Source organism: Trichosurus vulpecula, chromosome 5, assembly GCF_011100635.1.
Source record: "Trichosurus vulpecula isolate mTriVul1 chromosome 5, mTriVul1.pri, whole genome shotgun sequence".
Classification (NCBI taxonomy): domain Eukaryota; kingdom Metazoa; phylum Chordata; class Mammalia; order Diprotodontia; family Phalangeridae; genus Trichosurus; species Trichosurus vulpecula.
The window spans coordinates 61,389,865-61,409,242 of record NC_050577.1 but is presented as its reverse complement, the minus strand read 5'-3'; the positions used below and the strand labels follow the sequence as shown (position 1 = coordinate 61,409,242).

General features: G+C 36.5%; 1 protein-coding gene across 5 annotated transcripts in view; it reads right to left on the bottom strand.

Moving 5' to 3' along the window:
• The window catches only part of MLLT10 (MLLT10 histone lysine methyltransferase DOT1L cofactor), a 227,670-nt gene that overhangs the window by 43,020 nt on the left and 165,272 nt on the right, over window positions 1-19,378 (bottom strand). For all 5 annotated transcript variants that reach the window (XM_036759451.1, XM_036759452.1, XM_036759454.1 and 2 more), the window contains one exon: window positions 3,147-3,325. In XM_036759451.1, coding sequence (XP_036615346.1) covers window positions 3,147-3,325 — 179 coding nt within the window. The remainder of the gene's footprint in view (window positions 1-3,146; window positions 3,326-19,378) is intronic.

Below are 19,378 nucleotides of genomic sequence, written 5' to 3'. Positions count from 1 at the left end.
TCTCTCTTTCACTGCAGTTGCAATACTCTTGGATGATTCTGACCAGTTCTGTGGCACTTAAAGTTCTTTCTGGATACTTGCAGTAATTTTTCTTTGACCTGGAAGCTCTGGATTTTAGTTCTGACATTCTGGGACTTTTCCCTAGGGGGTTCCTTTTCAAGAACTGACTTTCTTTTTATTTACTTTGCCTTCTGATTCTAAAAGATCTGGGCAATTCCCTTTTATGTCCTTGAAACAAGACATAGTTTTTCAGGAAGTCTAATGATGGCTCATGGTATTCAGGAAGCCCACGCAATCTTAAATTAATTCACCTCTATCCATTTACCTGATGTTATTTCTGAAAGTAGATATCTTGCATTTTGCTTTTAGTTTAATCTTTTGAATTTGTTTTATTATTTCTTTTTCTCTTAGGATCACTGCATGGATCCTAAGAGATGGATCACTTTGCTCCATTCTACCTTTCATGAAGTCTCCTACTTGCATGAAGTCTTCCAAGTTCTGTTCTAAGCTACTTATTGCCTTCATTTTTTTCAATTCCTTTATTATTATTTTATATTAGTTATTATTATTAGTTATTATATTAGTTATTAATTATTTTATTAGTTATTTTTAATGCTTTCAACTAACCAAATACTACTGTGAATAATTTTCTTTACATGACAAAATCATCATTTTTACATTTAAAAAACTAAAAATTCATAATTTCACTACATACAATTAAAGAAATGAAATATAGGACTCTGGTGATATATGAAAACGCTTAACACTCAGAGTGGTAACCAGGATAGTGCGATGGGGGCTTGCCCCCAGGGCCCATGTGCATGTCTTTGACCAGCAGAGAAATAGCTAAGCTTAAATCTTCATTAACAACAATATTTTAAAGTAGTTCCAAGTCTTTCCTTTCCCCAGAGGCAGTAAGTAACTCAGAACAAATTTCTCCTCAGCCCAATGGTGGGGTATCCCTGTCTTTTACTTTCCAGTGTATTTAATTAATTTCCCTCACCTCTACCACTACCTCCTCACTTCTCTGTCTCTCCAGCAATTACCTCCTGTTTGTCTTGGTATCTCCCACTCTACCCTACATGCCTTAGGCACAAAGTTCCTAGTTATGATTCTATCTTCATAACTAAACAAATTTAAGTATTTTCTTTATTTACATCACCTAAATGTAAATACAATGTATACAGCATTGGAACAGAAGTTCAAAGCATGTTAGTACTTTTGGAGTGATCCAAATTGTTTTTCTCTGGCCAACTCTGCTGTTTCAGCTGAAAAAAAAAAATGGCCACTGGATTCACATCCTAGGTGTCCTATCTACTATCTTCATGACTTTGTATTGCTGTGGAAAAAGCAGTATTTTTTGAAGTCAAAGGACCAGGATCCAAAGGTCAGCTCTGTCATTTACTACCAGTGAGCTACTGGACAAGTCACTTTTCACTCTGATGAAGGGATTGAACTACATGGCCACTAACATGTGAATGACCTCTCTGGGCCTCATTTTCCATAAATGTATGATGATCAGCATAAATTTGGTGGATTTCTGAAGCCCTTAAAATTTCCAGATCATATGATCCAGTAAATTCAATGTTGTTTCCTCTTCAAACCCCTCCCCCAATAAATGGTCCAGTATATGACAACCTCAAGGTAAGAAAAAGAATCTCACATGTTCAAAAATACACAAGTGTTGACAGATCTTAAAATGTGATCTATTGCATATTTTAGCTTCACTAATAAAATGTAAAAGGGAGCGATGCAGGTACCAAGTTTAGGGGTGTGCTGGTACATCAATATGCTTTAGCTATAGAAGGGAATCTTTCACAACATTTTTTCTCTGACTACTAGAATCGCATATAAGATACATTCAAATGCATAATCAAAATCAGGTTTTTCTCATATGATGCTCTTAATTTTAGCTCTTAAAAGATATCTATATCCCCAAATACAGAACAAAAGGTCATATCCAGTAATTTTTTATTTCTTTTTTTCCCCCCAAGTCATATGTTGTTTCATCAGTTGCCATGGCTAGTCATAAGGCAAAAGAGAGAGAGAGAGAGAGAGAGATATTAAAGGTTCTCTACTGCTACTCTCACAATGTCAGGAGAACATGGGGAAGGCCTCTAGCATGTTGTATGGATCTCCTGAAGCAAATTTATGGCAGGATAAGAACAAAAGTTGAAAAGTATGGGCAGGCATAGATGAGTTGTTACCTGAATCACTGGAAGAAACTCTTGAATCAATGAGATCATAGATTGATGAATATAAGAGGTATGTCATGCCAATAAATTCTATTTAAAAGCTTTAAAGGAAGGTCCAGATTCATTCATTACACTGTACTGGGATTATGTCATACTGCATATTTCTCAAAATTAGTGGGAAGTCATCTGGGCTGGGAGAATTTCTTCTTCAAAATATTAAATACCAGTACCTGCTATAACAAAATGTGATGAATATTCTATTTTTTAAATGTTCAAAGCTCATGATCAATGTTTTTAAGAAGTTTTAAAAAGTTATAAAATGGTTCATATCCTGAATCTTAACTGTTTTAGAATGGAAAAATAATTAAAATTTCCATTGAATAACGAAATTTTTCTTGTCAATCCAAGATAAATCTGAGAGAGATTTAAGAATCCCCCAAATGGAAATAATCTTATTTCCATCTTCTAATTTACCCTTTCCCACAAAGGGATAAAGTAGGAAAGGAAAAATGAAAGTTTTGTAGTCAAAGGATGTGGGTTCAAATCCTTTACTATATATGGGACACCCTGTGCACATTATCTCACCTCAGCCATAAAATGAGGGCAGGGGATTAAAGGACCCTTTCATATCTACATCTATAATCCTAGATCTCTGCTGGATTTTGTTACCTTACTGTATAAAAAGAGGAGGTTGGACTAGCTGAAAGAGAATAGTCTCTGAGGTTCTTTCTAGCTCTGTATCTATGATCTTATGATCTTTTAAGATCTCCTCAGCTGGGAAAACCTATGATCCCTATGAAGTACATAAGAAAGAAATATGTATTATTTCCCAGTGGCCCCATCAGTACAAATTATGATATAAGGCAAGTTCCTGCTGATAATTTGTTCCCCCAGAGGAAACAAAAGACAGGACTAAATTTAGTGACGTTCTAGACCCCTGTAATTACTTGCCTGAGTTGTAGCAACAGCAGTGGTTACGGATGATGTGGCTGAAGGAGACAGACCTCCTACTTGTTGCAAATGACCAGAAGACTGTGGAGGTAAATGAGAACTGGAAACAGGAGTGCTAGATCCTGAGCCAGATACTGCATTCGGAAATGATACTGCTACATCATTGCTGCTATAAATACCTAAAAGAAAAAGAAATTGTCTTGTGTTAGTGAAAGGTAAAATTAGTCAATAAGCTACGCCAAAGTATCATATTTCATAAAACATAGGAAACAAAACCCACAGTAGCAGTTATATTACACCTAACTTTTGAATATTGACTTTTCAAGATCTTCAGCCTGACCCAGTTATCTTTCAAGGATTAAAAATTCAGTTTGGACAATTCACTAAAAAGTGTAACTTTCAAAGGAATGTGAAGTAGGAAAACACTTCTTTACAAAATTGGGTATGGGGTGGGGCGGGGCGGGGGGGAGACAGGAGGCAGACCTTTTAATAGAGCTGATGATAAAGAAGGTAGAGAAGGACTGACTGTGGGCAAGAACTTGTGTCCTCAAGTCTAAATCCCTAGCCTCTAGGAACTTGCTTCTTCCATCATTCCTTCTGTCATCTTGGCACTTTTATCTATTTCCTTCCCTGCTGCCTATAAACACACTCAAATTTACCTCATCCTTAAAAACAAAACAAAAAACATAACTTTATACTGACATTCCTTTAAGCTATAGTTCTATTTCTTTATCCTTTTAACAGCCAAATTTCTTCATCACTCACTGAAACTGTTCTGAGGTTACTATGAATTTAACTGTCAACGACAGGCTTTCTTATCTTTCTGAAAACTGAGACAATGCTGACCACTCCCTTTACATAGCAAGGTTCCTGGTAAAGATATTTCCTTGTCTTCCTCCAGACTGGCCACACCATTCCTCCATCTCCTTGGCTGGGTCATCAATTTGTTTTCTCCTACTAACAATGGTGATCCTCCAAGGCTTTGTCCTAGGCACTCTTCTCTTTATGCTGTCTCCCTTAGTGATTCTGTCCATATCCTCCCAACTCAGATTTCCCCAATTTCTCTATCTCTCTGTCCCTTTATCTCTGTCACACCCACACCCATACCCACACATGCCCCCACACCAATAATCAACAAACATTTATTGAGCAACCACTATTGAGAAGGCTGTGTGGTACAGCTAAAAGAAGCTGGAATTAGATGACCAAGATTGAAATTTTACCTCTGACAAGTACTACCTATGTGACCTTAATAAGGAAGTCACATTTACCCATCTGGGCTAAATCTCTTCATATGAAAAATGAAGGTGTCAGACAAAATGGTCTCCCTTTGAAGTCCCTTCTAGCTTTGGCTCCATATTCCTTTGTTCCATGCACTCTGATAGAATTAGACGTACAAATAAAAAAGGTGAGATAGTTTGTCTTCTCTAAGAGCGTCCACTATAGTAGTTCTCTTGAACTGTGGTACCACACTGTCAGCTACGTACTGGACATGCATCTCAAATTCAACATGTCTAACAAAACTGATTATTTTCCCTCCCACCTAAAACAATTCACTTTCACTTAAACTTCATGATTTTTGTTGATGAGTTCCGTATCCTCTCGGATACTCATAGTTCACAACTTCAGAGTTATCCCCAACCCTCCCTCAGTCCCCAAATCCAATCAGTTATTAGGTCTTATTAATTCTACTTCCACAACCAATCTTTTAACCATCCCCTTCTTTCCATTAACACAGCCCCTATTCTAGTTCAGCTATTCATCTCACTTTGATTACTTAAAATATGTATCCTCTATGCCTTAGAATTTTTGCTTCTTTCAAGTTTCAGGTTACATATTCCCACGAAAAGAAATTTGATTACCATCTTTCCCATCAAATTACACATTTAATTCTACGTGTATATGTTTAAGTTCCTTGAAGGCAAAGACAATTCTTAGTTTTTGATTTTGTTTGTTTTTTTTTTGGAGGGGGGAAGGCAGGGCAATTTGGGGTTAAGTGACTTGCCCAAGGTCACGCAGCTAGTAAGTGTGTCAAGTGTCTAAGGCCAGATCCAAACTCAGGTCCTCCTGACTCCAGGGCCAGCACTCTACTCACCGTGCCACCGAGCTGCCCCAATTCTTAGTTTTCGTGTATGTGGCCCTACTGCCTTGGAAATAGCAGAGGTACAGCAAATATGTGTCATATTTAAATATCACATTAAAAAAATCTATGATAATACTGTATAAATCGTTCCTAAGCCAAAAAAGGAATATAGTCTCAAAAAGCAAAAATGTGCTGAAGAACACATATAGTTGGACAACACCACAATGGAATTTTACTCAATGCTGCCAAATTTCCTCCCGACACTCCTTTTACCATGTCACCCTACTGCTTAAATATCTCTTATCAAGCTCAAAGTCTCAAAAACTTATATCCACTAGCAGTCAACATATCTGTCTTCTGGGAAATGTCATATTGACTTTTCTACCAAAGTTTCATCACATATGAGAAATATAGCTCTTTGGCAATTCCATGTGATGTCTAAATACCATCTTCTCTCAATTATCCACACTAACGGACAACACATCACAAATATTAATGGTCTGAAGTTCTAAAAGGGAAGATGGCTCAAGAGGGATGGGAGCTTATCAAAAGTGAAACTCTGACAACACAATCACAAGTAATGCTAATGAAGCAAAGGGAGAATCATCTTTCTACAAGGAAGCATGTTACTGCAAAGCCAAGTTTTTTGAGAAGCTCAAAGCTCTAATAGTATCAAAAAATCTAAAATGCCCACAATAAACTAAAGATTGCCCAAAATAAAGACCATAAAAAAGGGAACTTTCATTGAGAAAAAGAAAAACAAAAAAGAGGAAGCAATGGTTGTAGCAGATGGTCAGCAAATATAGGGGGGAGAAGACTAACAGTACACTCCCAAACCTGCAGATTTATTCCCAACAAAGGAATTAAGATTATTATAATGTGATTTGCATCTATTACATAGGCAGTAAAAACCAGTTATAATTTGCTTGTTTTCTTTATCAAGAAAAAAATTCTTAACCGAAAAGAAATGAAGTAAAATAATTAAGAGGGCGTTGAAATCCAAGTTAAATGAAAAGTCAGAAAAATTGTATAGCTGTACTAAATGACTTCAAGTCACAAGATGGTTAAATGAATGAAAGAATAAAGCCTAAATGAATTACGTTTCAGGGGCTAAATCTTAGACATAGTAGCTCAATTGCTTCTTTTAGGTCCTACTGAAATCTCACCTTCTATAGGAGCCTTTCCCAATTCCCTTTAATGCTTGTTCCTTCCCTCTGCTGATTAGCTCCAATTTTATCCCTTGTGTAACTTGTTCGCATACAGAGTTGTTTGAATGTTGTCACCTCCATTAGACTCTGAGCTTCTTGTGGGTAGGGACTCTCACCTTTCTTTGTATCCCCAGCACTTAGCACAGTGCTTGGCACAACAGTAGGCATTTAATAAACATTTAATGACTGAATGAACAGAAGTGTCCCAACACTGGAAACACGTATTTCCTAACATTCAGAATGGAGAAATAGATAGATCTTGTTTTCTACATACTATTCCACATATTACATACTGCTGAAAAATGGAATGAAATGCTTCATGAGATAATTTATCATCATTGGATATGTTCAAGCAGAGGCTAGATGACCACCTGGAGATTTTGAAAGGAGACATATAACTACTACGGACTACTATGATGTTCCTTTCAACTCTTTCACTCAATCTTTATGATGCCAAAAAAAAAAAAAAAGCAGACATGCTATTAAACACATTTTACATAATAGTTGTCTTCAAATACCTTAAGACTTACCATGTAAGGACTACAGAATATATTCATTTTGTATGTAGCTCTAGACAGCATATGTAGGAGCAATGGAGGCATATTTCTGCATCATATAAGAAAGTTGAATGAACTACCTTGTGAAATAATAAACTCCCCATCACTGGGAATAAATCTGCTGACATCGTATGACTATTTAGAGATGGGCTATTCCATAGGGGATTTGTACAAGTAGATGGATTAAATAATTCCTCCAAAATACCTGCCAAATCTCACATTCCATGAAGGATGATGGGGGAAGATTACCAACAGATATAATGGGAAAGATATGCATTTAAAGCTGGTGGAATAGCATGGAGAAGGCACAAAGCATCAACTCTAGGAACTAGTAGTAGTCCACTTTGGCGGACAAATGACTGAGATAAAGAGCGTTATGAAACAGGAATACAAAGTAAGCTCAAATCAGATTGTGGAAGCTTTGAATGGCAAGGTAAAGAAAAATTACCTTTCATTAGGTAAGCAAGAGGGATGTACTGAATGTACAGGCTTTGTGTTAAAAAGACTCCTTTGGAAAGAATAAGAAGGCTGGATTTAAGGAGGTGTGGGGGTGGGGCGGGAATCAGCTGAGGCTGTTAAGATGGTTCAGGAGAGAGAAAATGAGAGACAATGCTCTAAAATATCATTGGGATCTAGGTACAACAAGCATAAAAGTAAGTTTCTTTTGTTTACTTCAGACTTTCAGAGGTTGAAAGTTCAGGCGTTATTTTCTTATGATTGAGAATAAAATGGGAAAATTCTTAGTTATAAACTGAAGTCACTAGCGAAGAAGTATTTTTCAGTGTAAATTTGATCTACATTTGATAGGGGCTTTTAAAAAATAACCCCTAAGCACTGGACTTTTGGGGGAATGGGTAGGGTTGGGCTACATACATGCATGAACAAAGCTGGCATGCATTAATTGGAAAATATCCATCTACCCTTTTTTCAAGTGCAGAGTAATTTAATACATCATATGCTATCTCTAAACTGATCATAAAGTACTTTCAAAGATATATGCCCTAAAGGAACAGGAATATATTACTGAGTCACAGAAAATGATCAAGGATTCTTCAGAAGGAATAAGAGAGAAGAGTGATAGATGGGTGAGGGAGGCATAAAATTAGGGCCCCAGGAATCTTGGAGGCTGACAGAGAAGCAGTACAGAAATGGCATGAAGCATTTACTAACTCCAAAGTTTGATTCAGAAGATATAGGTCAAAGTAAGGATGTGATGAATTAGGAACATTAAAAATTAAAAACACAAATCACTCCGTTCTTTTTCACTCACTCTATAGACTGTGGCAAAGCAGGTATGTTCTGTTAGTCACCAGTCTTAATAATGAAAGCCTCAGATACTAACTACATTAAAAGGAAGAGCTTACCCCAGTGATATCAAGAAGAGGTTAATAAAGTAATAGTAATTGGCTGGAAAATGTACTAGCCTTCTTTAAATTTACTTTTAATACATTGTTTAAATAGGCTGAAGCACTGTGCAAATCCAAGCATCTGTCTTTTCTTTAAAGTGTATACCTGCCCCTATTTCCATACAAAGGTCTTTCATTGACTTTTAACTCACTGAGTAGCAAAACAAAGTAGGTGTTAAGTCTGGTAAATGACTGCATGCAGAAAGAATATCTGAAAGCTATACCAAAGATCATCCTTTTATTCTTCTTATGATTTCATGGGAGGGAGTGTGGCAGACTCTGGAGTAACAGGGCTTGGGTTGAGATCTAAGGCAAGTCCTATAGAGCCTCTCTGGGTTTCAGTTTCCTCATGAAGGATGGTACCCACCTTCTGAGAGAGAAGTGATGGGCTCAATGTGCTGAATGACACATATTTTTCTGGACATGGACAATGTGGAAATTTGTTTTTTTTTTTTTTACTACGAATATTTCTTACAAGGGTTTTCTTCCTCCACCATCCCCTCCCAGGAGGAAAGGGAAGCAGAAAAAGAGAGAAGAAAAAAAAAAAAGTTTTAAAATTTAAGTCAAGTTCACCAAAGTGCTACTATAAATTCAATCTTTTAAAAAGTGGTACAGAGTCATCCGTTGACAATCTCTGTGAGCATATACAAATGGTGAGGTATTTTTGATCCTATCTATTTCCCTCCCTTTAAAATATTCCTAAACAGCTTTTAAAGTTGCATATTGAATGTATTACATTCTTGAAAAGAAAGTCAAGCTATATATAAGGGAAATTCACAGTTTCACATGCAATCCTTTTTCCTGTTCTACCGTGGATAAAGAGATGTTCATTTTATTGGGGTTCATTAATTTTAGCATGTTTTTGAAAATGAAACTTCCTTGGCTTCTAAATTTGACTTTTTGTTCATAACCACACAAAGTTACACAAATTCCTTGTAACTGTTCCCCACATCATCTCAGAACAAATCTTCAACATAGGTTTCAATTACAATTTTCACTACTTGTGCTATTTTTAGTCACCTAGATTTTCTACCATTTTTTTGTTGCTTTTTTCCTTTGGTCTTCACAACATTTTCTCATTGGATTACTGAAATGTGGTTTTTGAAAATTTGTTTTTTTAAATTGCTAGTTGTTGATTTTCTTCCTTTGTGTTCTAGAAAAACCCTTTATGCATATACTTTTACATTCAGAATTCATACCTCCGTGAATTTTAAGGTTGAAAAGTCTTTTTCTCTGTTTTATATATAGATATTCAAAAATGTTCCCTATTCCAAAAACACTCTAACATTTAACAGAGAATGTTCACTTACTTCAACTGTTCCCTTACCAAATCCTATTTGAAATGCTATTGCCAACAAGGGGAGAGAGTGCCTGCTTTTTAACTAGCATACTAAATCGTTTGAATGTAAAGAGGTGCTTCAAAGTGAGAGTTCTGTCTTCTAGAAAGTATTTCTCCACTCCAATTTCTGGTATTAAAAACGGCTTTAAGAAAAATGAAATTATTCAATAAATAAGAAAATCAATAAAATCTAAAAAAAGGAAAGTCATTCTCTGAGGAAAAAAAGGTAATAGATAAATATAAAGAAACAAAAAGAAAGAGCAGAAAATTAAAAATAACTGCTTTATATAAATCATCTTAGTAAAAGCATAGATCTTTCTCAGATTCCTTCGTTGGATCATCTATATTTTAAATCTACTAACTGCTATAGGTATGCCCAAAGACTCAATCCTCAGGACCCTTCTCTTCTCTCTGTTCTCTCTTGCTTACCTCATCAACTCCTATGATTTTAATTACCATTTCTATGAAGATGACTCCCAACCTTATATACCCAGTCAGTCTCTCACTAGATATCTCATATGGAATCACCAACTACTTAAATATTTTGGACTGGATGTTCAGATAAATCACTGGTTAATTTGATTTAAAAAAAATGAAACACCCTCCCTGACATACACACACAAATTATCAACAAAGATGAAAAAGGTGAATTCACAATCAATTAATAAAAGCAATTATTAGAAACTATTTTGCCCAATTATATGCCAATGAAACTGACAATCTGTAATAGTAATTAAGGTCAGACTTCTCGCTGTTGACCTTTAATGATTCCGGCCTTTGTTTGAATGGGGCAGATAAAGTGAGCTGTTTTTGTATTTCTCAGCACTGAGACAAGTGGGAGCCACTGATTTGTATCTGATGTGATATTGGGGGTGGGGAACTTCTCCACGCCCAGCCTGGGTGAGGTCCCGGCCCTCCAGCCCTGAACAGGACATATAAGCACAAAGGTTAGCCTTCTTACTCAGAGCTCTGAGCCACAGCAGGAGTAGCGTGGCATGTGACTCTGGGCCAGCCTTTCTAACGAGCTCCCCAGCTGTACACCCAGATGTTGAAAACTACGAATTGTATTTGGTCTGTAATTGAGGGTGCTGGCTTTTTCCTCTGAACCAGGTGGATGTTATTTGTATGCTGGATTAAAGTAAGACCGTTAACCCCTTAACATTGCTTTCCTTAAGTAAAGCAGATCAAAAGGAACTGAGTTGGCAACTTTCTGGGTACTGGTTGTTGGTGGATCTTACACCCCCACAGAAGCTGCTATGCAATCAAAATGAAATGTATGAATATTTGCAAAAACATAAATGGCCCAAATTAGCAGAATAGAAAATGGAATACTTAAATAATCCTACCTTCGAAAAAGAAAATGAATAAGCCATAAATGAATTCCCAAAGGGGGTGGGGGGGGGGGCGGCAAACAGGACCAGATAGATTTACAAGAGGATTCTACCAAACATTTAAAGAACAATTAATTCTAATACTACATAAATTGTTTGAAAAAAATAGGTAAAGACAAAGTCCTACTTATGATGAAAAATGCTATACATCCCCAGAGAAAGAACTGATGGTGCCTGAATATGAAGTGAAGCCTATTTTTGTCACTTTATTTTTCTTGAGGTTTTTTAATTTTAAAAACGCATGTTAAAAATTGTTTATATGTCTAACTATGGAACAATAAAATACTAAAAAAAAGTCCTACCAAATTCCTTTTATGACAAAAAATACAGTCTTGATACCTAAACCAGGGAGAGTCTAAACAGCAAACTACAGACTAATTTCCTTAATGAATATTAATGCAAAAATTCTATGTACGATATTAGCAAAGAGTAAAGCAATATATCAAAAAGAACATACTATGACCAAGCTGGATTTATACTGAGAGTGTAGGGCTGGTTAAAAATTAAGAAAACTATAAGTACAACTGACCATACTAATAACAAAAACAAAAACCCCAACATGATTATTTCAATAGACACCGAAAAAGCTTCTGACAAAATCTATTCCTGTCCAAAACACTGGAAGCATAGGAATAAATGGAGCTTTCCTTAAAATGATAAACAGTACCTATTTAAAACCAAGATGAAGAAGCACTACCTATAAGTGGGATAACTTAGAAGCCCTTCCAATAAGATCAGGAGTGATGCAAAGATGTCCATTATTACCAGAACGGTTCAATTTTTGTTGGTATTCAATAATTTTTTTTCAGTCAGATTCCTTCTGACCCCATGTGAGGTTTTCTTTGGCAAAGATACTGGAGTGGTTTGTCATTTCCTTCTCCAGCTCAGAATGAGCTCAAAAAAGATGACATCATAAGGATGTTAGTGAGGCATGGAAGAAATCACCTGCAAGATCTATAGATAGTAGAAGCCTTTATGACCAAACAAGATATAGATAGGTTCACAGGAGGTAAAGGATAATTTTGATGTCCTAAAATTATAATGTTTTTGCACAAACAAAACCAATGCAGGAGAAATTAGGGGAAAATCTTTGCAGCAAGTTTCTTTGATAGAGGATTCATTTCTAAGATAGAGGAAACATGCCAAATTTACAAAAGCAAGAGCCATTTCCCAAATGATAACCCATCAAAGGATATGAAAAGGATGTTTTTGAAGGAAGAAATACAAGCTATCAATAGCCACGTTAAAAAAAGTTCTAAATCACTAATAATTAGAGAAATGCAAATTAAAACAACTCTGGCATGGATCAGCAAACACGACAAGAAAGGAAAGTGACAAATGCTGGAGGGGAAGTGGGAAAACAGTCATACTAACATAATACACTGTTGGTATAGCAGTAAACATATGTAACCATTGTAGAAAGTAATTTGGAACTATGCTCCAAAAGTTATTAAACTGTGAATACCTTTTAACTTGGTCATACTGTTACTCGGTCTATAAGCAAAAGAGATCAAAGAAAGAAGAAAAGGATCCATAGGTACAAAAATATTTATAGCAACTCTTTTTATGGTAGCAAAGAATTGGAAACTGAAGGATGTTAAAAAATTGAGGAAGAGCTGAGCAAGCTTTAGTTATGAATGTGATGGAATACTATTGTGTTATGAGAAATGATCAAGGAGATAACTTTCAGAGAAACTGAGACCTACATGAACTAATGCAAAGTGAAGGGAACAGAACCAGTAGGACAATTTATAGAATAACAACAATACTGTAAAGATAATCAAGTTTGAAATACTTGGGGCAGCTAGGAGGGCACCGGCCCTGGAGTCAGGAGGACCTGAGTTCAAATCCAGCCTCAGACACTTGACATACTAATGGTGTGACCTTGGGCAAGTCACTTAACCCAATTGCCCTGCCTTCCCCCCTCCAAAAAAAAAAAAAAAAGACTTATTAACTCTGACCAATACAATGATCAATTAAAATTACAAAGGGCTCACGATGAAACATCCTATTTACCTCCAGAGAGAACTGATGGACTCAAGAGTACAGCTTCAGGCTTATTTTCTTATTTCTTTTCCTATTTCTTCCTTTCTTCCTGACATGGCTAATGTAGAAATTTGTTTCGCATGACTATACATTATTTGTAATTGGTTTTGTTTTTCTTGCCTTCTTAATGAGTGGGGAAAGGAGGAGAGAATTGGAAACCGAAAATAAAATTGTATTTAAAATAATCCTAGATGTTCTATGGATACTCAAATTAAATATTTCCAAAGCAGAACTCGTTATCCTCTATTCACCCTCCCACCCCAACCCTCTACTAAATTTCCTTATTTCTGCTGAAAGCACAATTATATCTTTGCTGCCCGAGATGATGGCAAACCTTGGTGTTATTCTTGGCATTTAAGTCCCCCTCTCTTCATGTACCCAATCAGTTGTCAGATCTTTTAGTTTTAACTTGTTCTACAACATCTCCCTTATGTGTCTCCATTTCTCTACTCATACATTCATCTGTCTAGTTCAAGCCATCACCACATCTCATCTGAGCTATTGCAGGAGCTTATGAATTAACCTCCCTGACTAAAGTCTTCTCCTTCCATTCCCTCTTCCACAATGCTGCCAAATTAATATTTGTAAAGCACAGGTATGACCATTTGTTTCACTCCCTGACTCAACAAATTCTAGTGACTCCCTATATTTCCTTTAGAATTAATTATAAGCTCCTTCATTTGGCAATAAAACCTTTCCTTATTTAGATCAAATATATCTTTTCTTTTTAAGGATGAGGACAAAGTTATTTGCTCCCCTCCACTCTCATTTTATAACTACTGTCTTTTTCTATAATTTCTACTAACATGCCCAAGTCTCTTTTATTCTTAAAAAAAAAAAACAAAAAACAAAAACAAAAAAAAAACAAAAACGAAAACTAAACAACCTTTCCTTAACCCTTCAAAGTACTGTCTTCCATCTCTTTCCCCTTTCCTAACCAAATTCTCAAAAAAAAATCTTCTCTACTCTTTGCTTCAAATTCCTTATCTGACACTAACTTCTCAACAACTTGCAATCTGCCTTTTGATTCTATCAACAGAATAAAATTATTCTCACCAACATTATGAAAAATCCCCTTAATTGCTAAGGCCAGTATAAATCAATGAATCAATAAGTATCTATTAAGTACTAAGCTAGGTACTATACTAGCTAGACTCTTGGGACACAAATACAAAGAAATACTTGCAAACAACTGTAATGGAGGAGATAGGTACATTTGTAAAAATATACCACATAAAGATAAGCTTAATAAATACAAGCATATACAAAGTAGTTAAAAAGAAATTAGTTTAGGAGAGCAGTAGCAGTTAAGGGAGATCAGAAAAGGCTTCAATGCAGAGGATGGTGTTTTAGCTGTATCTCAAAGGAAGGGGTAAGGAGGGAGAACATTCCAGGCATGGTTAGAGGATAGAGGGTTGTGTGCAAGAAGCACAGAAGGTCAGTTTAGCTGCATCCAAAATGTGGGGTAACTAGGAGGGAAGAAAATATCCAATGAAGATGGAAAGATAGAATGGGACCAGGCTGTAATGGGCTTTAAAATATAAACACAGTTTACTTTTTGTCCTATAGACAAGAAGAAGCCAATGGAGTTGGCTAAGTAACGGAATGGTCTCATCAGATCTGCACTTAAGGAAAATTATTTTGGCAGCAGTACGTAGGAGGGGCTGAAGTAGAGAGAAATTTAGGACAGATAGGCCAATCAGAAAGTTGTTTCAATAATCCAGGAATGTGAAGGCTTTAACTAAGATGGTAGCTGCTCCAAGCTTCCACAGAATCTGTTCAAGGCCCAATATTCTCCAAATTAGTCCTGTTCACAATCCTCTGAAATAATCCCCAACTCTTCACCTTCACTTAGCCACTCTGCACACCAAAGAAGCCAACAAGGTGCAAGGTCTGCTCATTGTACCTCCACGATATCGCTTCAATCCATTCTCTACTTCTCATTCACAGTCACTCAGTCCAAGACCTCATCACCTTCTGCCTAAACTACTGCAAAGAGATTCTTAATTGAACACCCCGCTTTGACTCTACTTACTCCAATCCATTCTCCACAGATGCCAAAGTTATCTTCCTAAGGCACAGGTCTAAACATGCTACTCCCCTGCTCAAAAATCTTGAGCGGCTCCCAATTTGCCTCAAAGATAGAAGAAAAAGTCCTGAAGCTAGCATTGAAGGGGTCATAGAGTGACTCCAACCTTTGTTTTCAATCTACTCATATTATTCTTTACCTTTGTACATTTGATACTGTTTCAACAATCGGGCTAGCAGCTGTTGTGGGGATGAAAGACCAACACAAGCCCAACAATAAGCAGCTTGCCAGTGCACTGCAAAAGCCCACATTCTTTTGATCTGCTTTAGTAAGGAAAACAATGTTAAGGGGTTGACAAGCTTACTTTAATTCAGCACACAAATAACATTCACTTAGTTCAGGGGAAAAAGCCAGCACCCTGAACTTCGGAACAAATACAAACAAATTACAAACACTGACAGACAGACCTTGTCCGATTTAAATCCTAATACATAGTTACCAGAGTTTAAAAAAGTTCCAGCATCCGGGTTTACGAGCTGGAGGGCCCTTAGCTACTGCTGCCTGGAGTCTCCACATCAGTGCTCACCACCAAGAGTGAGAGCCCTGCGCAAATGGCTCTGTCTTCTCTTATACCATTTCAGACGTCATCAAATATCATCTGAATGACCAGAACTTAGGCTCCTATGACTGGCTCTTGATTTAGCACCTCCCCTTAGTACCCTGGGTGCTTCACACCCACATAGGGGTTTGGGCCTGGGGCTTAGCACCTAGTAAGACTCAATGAAATACACTGAATTAATCAAAGAAAACAAAAACCAAACTCTTCAAAGGCACTTGGTTGAACTGAGTGCTAAGAGCCCAATTTGCTTACCAACACAATACTCCAGTCAAACTGAACACGTTGTTTCCTCTACAGGATGATTTATCTCCTGTTCCTTATACCTAGAAAGAACTTGCTACTCACTTCTACCTCTAGGAATCTGTACTTTCTTTGACAATTCTGTTCAGTTCAGTGATTAGCTCCTCTGTAGAACCTCCCCCGACTCTCCCTCCTATCCCACCTGTCAATGCTCTGTCTTTAAATTATCTTGTATTTTTAGCTGTATACATGTTCTATCCCCTCAGTAGAATGTCACTTTACTGAGGCCAGGAGAGGCTTTATCTCTAATAACAAGTCACAATGCATACACACAATAATCTTAGTAGAATTGGATAGAAATGATTTTTAAAAGAAGCACACTGTGAGGAAAACCTTAAAAACTGGAGTTGTATAAAAGTGGGATGGACTGACTTGGGTAAATAGTGGGTTCTTTATTGTACATATATAACCTTTGTCAAACTGCTTACTGTTTCAGGGGGTAGGGGAGGAGGAGTGAAGAAGAAAGGGAAAAAATTTGGAACTCAAAATTTTAAAATAATGAATGTTAAAAATTGTTTTCATATGTGATTGGGGAAAAAACAAATTATTAAACAAAAGAAATAGTGGGTTCCACCTCACCAAGTCTCCAAACAAGGGTTAAATTAACTACTTTTTGGGGAAAGAATAGAAGGAAATTTCTACAGATATGGATTAGGTGGCTCCGCTCTAAGGGCTTTACCAACTCAGAAATTATGTGATTTTCTATTTTTCAATTTTAAAAAAGCCCCATAAATTAGGGCTTGGAGTTAGGTTTAGGGTAAGTATCAACTATAAACAAATGGAAACTGTTTCTTATAAATATATCCCAAACAAGTTTCCTAATTTTCCTCAATTTTTACCATCTCACTGGCTTTCTATCTTATTCTTATGCCATCATGGAGCTAAACTAATGTAATATACATTTAAAACAGGAATGATGTGAAACAAGCCTACAGTGGTAAGCTAGAACTGGATTATAAAAGTTTTTTTCTTTTCAAATTTATTTCTAATTCTGAATTTTAATAGCAAAAATAAGTGTTTTCACATACACAAAATATAAAAAGAGGAATGGACAGAAACCACAAATCCATTTCATATAGCATCTCTTGCCTTAATGAAAAAATATAGAAAAATTCAATGCTTTCAGATCTATCCTTGTCTGTGCTTCCTTGCAAACTTCCTTATTCCTCATGTCTTTTAAAAACGGTTTCAATGACATCACAACTGCTAACTTCCCTGTGCACTCCAAATTGCATCTCCTCCCATTAAAAACTAAAATGAAGGGGGGGGGGGGGGTGCAGAACCACAAACAAATAAGCGTAGTAAATGAAATGAAACCAACCACAGTGGCCTCAGCCACAAATTCAGGTCAGGAGATGCATTTAGGGTTACATCAAAGGTCCTTTGGAGAGATGGTTGATTACTGGTTTCATTAGAGGTCCTAAGAATTTCCTTTTTCCCCCCTTTACACCGTTGTTGTCTTTGTATTCACTGTTCTCTTGGTACTGCTCACTTCATCAATTTGTACTACCCAGTATCCCTGAAATAATCTCTTTTTGTCACTTTTACATCACAATAATAGCCTACTACACTCATAGGCCGAAATAACTTCAGGTGTTCCCCAGTTGTTGGGGTTGTTAGATTCTAGTTCTTTTCTTTTTCTCTTTTAGTTCCCCCTAGACAATCAGAAAGTTTGTTTTGCTTGGGGCTATTACCCTCCTCTCTTTGTTATCTTTTCTTCCCTCCCTATCTCCACTTGATTCTTCCTGTGAAGTTTTAATATATTTCTACACCAAAATGTTTTTGTGTTCAACCCTTTTTCTAGTTCAGATAAAAGTGAGGTTTGTCTGATCCTCATTTCCCCTCCCAACCAATCATTCCTTTTTTATTTATATATTCTTCTTCCCATGAGCTCCAATTAGGAGAAATAGCCAGTTCCATGCCTTTCCTCCTCCATTCTACATTAGTGTCTTCTTTTTATAATTCTTTTTCTTTCTCCTCCTAAGTGCTCAGAACAGAACTAATCTCCTGTGAAGATTTGTTTTTCTTATTTAATTCCCTCAATACTTTTGAAGTCATTAAGGTTACTAAGGAACATGTGTTTCTTCTCTTACAATGTTAACACTGTAACACGTATAGCCCCTTCCAATTTCTATCATAAATTCACCTATTTTTTTCCCTGGATCTTCGTGTTTGCATTTCCTACTTAGCTCTAGTCTTTATTCAAGAATGCTTAAAACTCTATTATATTAAACATCTATTTTTTTTAAATGTAGAATTATACCTAGCTGGGCAGAGTAAGTTACTCTTGTAAGCCCCTGTCTTTTGCCTTTTGCAATACTGTTATTCCAAGATACACTCTGGTTTTGAGTAGAGGTTGTCAGGTCTTATGTGACCTTACTGTGGTTCCTTGTTATTTGAGCTTCTTTCTGGATACTTCACAGAATTTTTTCTTTGAAATGAGAATTCTCAATTTTGGCTATAGCAGTCCTGGGACTTTTCCTTTTGAGGTTTCTTTCACAAAGTAATAGATAGATTCTATCTTTAATTTGTCCTATGGTCCCAATAAATTTGGACAGTTTTCATTTAAGAGTTTTTAAAATATAGTATCAAGGCCTCTAAAGAAACAAACAAAATGGTTTTAAGGGAGTCCAGTGATTCTTAAATTATCTCTCCTTGATCTCTTTCCCAGGTGAAAGTGGTTGTTTTTTTTTTAATTCATATGTTTTACATTTATTCTACTTTTTATCATTAGATTTTGTTATATTTCTTGTTGCATCATGGAATCACTGATTTTTGTTTGGTTTACTTTAGTTTTTAAGACGTTCACTTCCTAGCTAATGCTTATCACTCTGTTCTAAGCTACTTATTCTCCTTACAATTTTTCCTCCCTGAGGTTTTATTTGTACTCTCATTTCTTTCAGGTGTTTTGGCAGAGAATCCCTTTGAGTCTCTGTTTGCAATTGTTGCAATGCTTTTCTCCTTCTAGATTGGATTTTTGGACATGTCTAAATCAACAGTAATTCTTCATAGTAGTTGATATTCTATTTGGTCAACTCATTTCTCCAACCTTAGACCTTGAACTGGAACTCTGTGCCAAGGTCATCAGCCTGGGCTGTCCTGTGCACCTGTGACCTCCACTTCCCAAGATTAAACATTCAGAGAGCTGCATCTTCAGGGTCCTCTGTGGTGTCTCAGCAGAGCACAAGGGACCTTGGATTCCACAGGCCAGCCTGGTGTTTCCTGGTCAGTGCCCTGATTCCATTTCACCCACT